We start from the raw sequence: 5,661 nt of genomic DNA, 5'->3' as shown, positions 1-5,661 counted from the left end.
TAACTGACTATCCGGAATGCAGGTTACAATCGACTGAAGATAGAGAAGTTTACATGACTTTGTTGTGGTGAGTATCTTTTATATTCTTCTAAACAAAAAAGTAAAGTAAGCTTTAAAATACACATGCATCAATATAATAGGATGATTCTGAGCTGATAATACATGGACCGCTCGCTTGACCCATATGTCGTCTGCAGTGTGATCTACTGTCAGATTAGTCCGAAAAATCTGACGTTTTCCTGGCTTTTTTACAATTTTGATATTTTACTTTCCTGGCATGTAAACTATCAAGATCGTAAAGAAAGCCAAGAAATCGGACTATTCCTGGTATGTAAACTATCAAGATCGTAAAAAAGCCAGGAAAACGTCAGATTTTTCGGACTAGGGGCCTCTACTGTCAGGTATGCAATAATGCATATCTATATCAAAGTTTATTGTAGTACGTGTGATTGAGATGCAAAAAAGATCGGCATAAGTCTAAATTAAGATTTTATTCAAATCTGTATGTAACGTTAGCCATATGAGTATCTTGTAAGTTCATTTTAAATTTCACACCAATATGATAAGCAATGATATCACTGGAACATGTCAGTCTGAATCCCCTCTTCTTTTTTTTTTAAATAAAAGTACAGCACATATTTACCATGTTTACAAGACAATATATCAATGTAAAAATATTAATTTATATTTTAATAGTCATAATTTACAAAAAAATAGACACATTAACACAGATATTCAACATCAGGGGGGTGTTTTGTTTTTGTTTTCATGAGTTACCTCTCTTTGAAAAATTCACGTTCTATTTAAATATATTTTTAATGATTTTTCCTTAATAATGATTTTTTCTTAAAATAATATAAACAACAACAATGCAAATAATAGCATATTCAGCAAATTCATTAGAATATAAATAGCAGTAAATATTTTAAAATAATAAACAGCCAAAATCAATTTTATTATTATAATTCTGCAACTTTTTTATTGTTGTTCATAAATTAAATATAAATTGCTGAAATGGGGGGTGGATCTCAAGGTGTGTGCATATTTAAAATATAATGAAAAGAAGTATATATTGTAGAAAACCACAGTAAGAACTTAATAGTTTTAAAGGATTTATAAAACAAAAATAAAGCAACAGTATTTGTGGTGGTTAAACTCAATCAAATATCTTTAAAGAATTCCCAGAGGAAGAAGACAATTTTTGTATAATGATGTAAAAATTCATGTCCTTCCTCAGGCAAAGTTTTAACAATATGTAAGTCCATGAATCTGAGCATACATGGGATGAAATTTTTATTGTAATTCTAATCTGGATGAGATGGAGAAGATATTTTCAAAAGATTTTAATCAGCCATTTTGGCTGTAGTTTAAAATAAACTAGAGGTACTGTGAGCAATGAGCTCACTAAATGATACCCCCCGCCTCCCATATGAATATAATGGCAGTGTCCATGTTTTGATCTGGAAAATCAAAAATATATGTCAGATCAAAAAGTAAAATAAGAGGTGCACAATGGCAATATGATTCTGTGAAAGTTTCATTAAATTTCCTTCAGTGGTATGAGAGGAGCTATAGTTGTGGATAAGAGATGGATACCCCAAAGCATAACAGACGGACAGACAGACAGACAGACGGATGGATATACCGATTACTATATACCCTACCGTTTTTCAAGCGGGGGTATAATTATGGCAGTAAAAAAAAAAAATCATTTTATTCAGTTGGAAAGGTAAAACGAATTATTTTTCATAATTAGCCTGGATAATAATTTATAAAATGTAAATGTTCTTGTATTTAATTTCAGATAATGCCAGGACACAAAACAGAATACTTCAACTGTGTATTGTGCTCTAAAAGAACAAAACCCAATGAAAGGAGGCATCTTGACAAAGGCATAAGAAAATATTTAAGAAAAAGGTTTATGGTGGAAGGAAGGGAAAATTCTGTCATCTGCAGCAAATGTAGAAGCAATTATTACAGAGATGTTTCATGCCGTAAATCATCTGCAACACCCTGCTCTACCACAATTCACAGGGAATTTCCAGCGTCCGAAACAAATGACAACAGAAAACATCTCTCCAGTCCACCATCTGTATCCTTGCACCTAAAATCCACTGCAAAGACTCATGCCTATTGTATCGTTTGTAAGAAACCAGGGCCCAAATTGATAGTAGTGTCACCAGAATGCCGCACATCTGTTTTTATTGAACACAATGTATTAATTCCATCCGGAAATAGATGTTGTCCTGGTCATGTGGAAAATGAACGCTTCACAACTGATGCAATTCAGCAATTACCGACGACAGACAATGCATTTGTTAACAGAACTACCATCCTAAGTTTACTTCAAGAGATGCGTGTTTTATGTCATAAACATGACAAGTCTTATTTGGACTTTGATGACACCACGACTCTGACCGATACAGACTATTTGTCTTTGCTGGGACTCAACAAGGAAGATTTCCATACAATATGTGACGCTGTGAAAGATGAAGTGAAACCAACACCGTCTAGGAGTGTAAGAAAATCTGTTGCCATATTCCTGTGCAAATTAAAGACTGGCTTGTCAAATCAAATACTGTCAACACTTTTCCAAACTTCCAAATCCAGTTTGAGGAGGGCTGTTAGTGCTGTAAGAGCAGCATTGATGATCAGCTTTGTGCCACACCATCTTGGGTTTGAACACATAAGAAGAGAGGAAGTCATCGAAGACCATACACGACAGCTAGCACAGACATTGTTTGGTAACATCGAGAAGAAACAGGCCATATTGGTACTGGATGGCACTTACATATACACAGCTAAGAGCAATAATTTCCACTACCAAAGACGTTCTTACAGCATCCACAAGGGGAGACCACTAATCAAGCCTATGGTTATCGTAACTACTACTGGTTACTTTGTCTCAATCTTAGGACCATACCTTGCTGATAATAAAAACAATGATGCATCAATTCTCCAACACATCATCAAAACAAATGCTGAAGATATTCGGAGCTGGCTAAGTGAAGACGACATCTTTATTGTTGACCGCGGGTTCAGAGATGCTTTGCCTCTGCTTGAAGATCTTGGAATCCAGGCAGAAATGCCCCGATTTCTGCTCAAGGGACAAAACCAAATGACTACTGATGATGCAAATATGAGCAGACTTGTGACAAAGGTAAATAACATGTAAATTCTCACAATAAAGTTATTTACAATTTCTTGTGAAAATATATATTACTATGAATAAGTTTTGAAAAAATATTTTTTAGGTCAGATGGGTAGTGGAATCTTCAAACGCACGCATCAAGAGGTGGCGATATTTGGACAAGACACTACCCACTAATCAAATTCCCTTCATCGGTGACTATGTCAGGATAGTTTGCGCACTCTCAAACAGATTCTCTCCACCCCTGAGTAAAAGTAACAACACTGAGGCTGATGATGCAGAGGCAGCAAAAATGCTCTATCTGTCCAAACAGGTATTTAAGTTGCACAATTGATTTATTGTATAATACCTTAATGTACTAGTAATTGAGCAGCTGCAAAAATCTGCATTTAAGAATACATTTAACTTTTTTAAATTTCATCTTGCTCATCTCCCTTGAATACATCAGCATATAAGTTATAATTACATGCGTATGGCTTTCTTAATAGGTGAATAATCTCAAACGAATGGTTCAAGAGAATGGACTTAACAGAAGATCTACTCAATGGCAAACAGTTCTTGAATGTGAAATTCAGAATTTCCCCATGTTCGATGAGGATCAGTTGCGGAATTTGACTTGTGGCACCTATCAATTGAAGCTCTCTCGTAGCTATATTCAAGAACACATTGAGGGAGGATGTGATATTTTCTTCCATAAAGAAAATGATAGGCTCCTAAAGGTGAAAATTCAGAGTCGGCACACATCATCAAAGCAGTATTTAGTTTGGATTGAGTATTCTGATTACTCTGTAGAGGCATGGTATTGTACCTGCAGAGCGGGTGCCAGAGTTGTAGGCATGTGCTCTCACATAGCAGCCATCATTTGGTACCTGGCAAAAGGAAGACATGAACAAAGGACATATGGTGTGCGTGACTGGAGTGAGCATGTCCTTGATGCAGCTGACATCCCACCTGCTTTGGACGAGTCTGACAGTGATGACAGTAGCTGTGAAAGTGTTCCCGAGGAGTGAACAGTTAGTTAATGTTAATTGTATTTTATTCATTGTTATTTTATATACACTGTATCTGTTGTATATAATGTTTTTAAAAAAGTTATGTTATTTTTTCAATTTACTTGTTTAATCTGCTGTGTGAGTTTTAAGTCGGATGCGGAAATTGGGCCGCTCCGCATGTAGAGTATCATTTTTCAATTAACTTGTTTATAATCTCATGTGTGAGTTTTAAGTCGGATGCGGAAATTGGGCCGCTCAGCATGTAGAGTGTTATTTTTTCAATATACCTGTTTATAATCTCATGTAAAGTGTTATTTTTCAATTTACCTGTTTATAATCTCATGTAAAGTGTTATTTTTCAATTTACCTGTTTATAATCTCATGTGTGAGTTTTAAGTAGGATGCGGAAATTGGGCCACTCCGCATGTAGAGTGTTATTTTTCAATTTACCTGTTTATAATCTCATGTGTGAGTTTTAAGTCGGATGCGGAAATTGGGCCGCTCCGCATGTAGAGTATCATTTTTCAATTTACCTGTTTATAATCTCGTGTGAGTTTTAAGTCGGATGCGGAAATTTGGCCGCTCAGCATGTAGAGTATTATTTTTTCAATTTACCTGTTTATAATCTCATGTGTGAGTTTTAAGTCGGATGCGGAAATTTGGCCGCTCAGCATGTAGAGTGTAATTCTTTCAATTAACCTGTTTATAATCTCATGTGTGAGTTGTAAGTCGGATGCGGAAATTTGGCCGCTCAGCATGTAGAGTATTATTTTTTCAATTAACTTGTTTATAATCTCATGTGTGAGTTTTAAGTCGGATGCGGAAATTGGGCCGCTCAGCATGTAGAGTGTTATTTTTTCAATTAACTTGTTTATAATCTCATGTGTGAGTTTTAAGTCGGATGCGGAAATTGGGCCGCTCCGCATGTAGAGTATCATTTTTCAATTAACTTGTTTATAATCTCATGTGTGAGTTTTAAGTCGGATGCGGAAATTGGGCAGCTCAGCATGTAGAGTGTTATTTTTTCAATTAACTTGTTTATAATCTCATGTGTGAGTTTTAAGTCTGATGCGGAAATTGGGCCGCTCCGCATGTAGAGTGTAATTTTTTAAATATACCTGTTTATATTCTCATGTAGAGTGTTATTTTTCAATAAACCTGTTTATAATCTCATGTGTGAGTTTTAAGTCGGATGCGGAAATTGGGCCGCTCTGCATGTAGAGTGTTATTTTTCAATATACCTGTTTATAATCTGATGTAAAGTGTTATTTTTCAATTTACCTGTTTATAATCTCATGTGTGAGTTTTAAGTCGGATGCGGAAATTGGGCCGCTCTGCATGTAGAGTGTTATTTTTCAATTTACTTGTTTATAATCTCATGTGTGAGTTTTAAGTCGGATGCGGAAATTGGGCCGATCCGCATGAGGATTGTTAATTTTTAAATATACCTGTTTATAATCCCATGTAGAGTGTTATTTTTGATTTTTCCTGTTTATAATCTCATGTGTGAGTTTTAAG

At 35.3% G+C, this 5,661-nt stretch overlaps 1 protein-coding gene across 1 annotated transcript; it reads left to right on the top strand.

The window, feature by feature from the left end:
- The first annotated feature begins 1,810 nt into the window (after positions 1–1,810).
- On the top strand, positions 1,811–4,169 carry LOC134261769 (uncharacterized). Its single transcript, XM_062744168.1, has 3 exons — positions 1,811–3,160; positions 3,255–3,464; positions 3,640–4,169. The coding sequence occupies exons 1-3, from the start codon at positions 1,922–1,924 to the stop codon at positions 4,159–4,161; spliced, it is 1,971 nt and encodes a 656-aa protein (XP_062600152.1). The 5' UTR covers positions 1,811–1,921; the 3' UTR covers positions 4,162–4,169.
- Positions 4,170–5,661: the final 1,492 nt, after the last annotated feature.

The sequence above is a fragment of the Saccostrea cucullata genome, unplaced genomic scaffold (genome assembly GCF_032062105.1).
Source record: "Saccostrea cucullata isolate Sc308-1 unplaced genomic scaffold, CSIRO_AGI_Scuc_v1 ctg12395, whole genome shotgun sequence".
Classification (NCBI taxonomy): domain Eukaryota; kingdom Metazoa; phylum Mollusca; class Bivalvia; order Ostreida; family Ostreidae; genus Saccostrea; species Saccostrea cuccullata.
The sequence above is the reverse complement of the archived record's forward strand: the minus strand, read 5'-3'. Positions and strand labels throughout refer to the sequence as shown.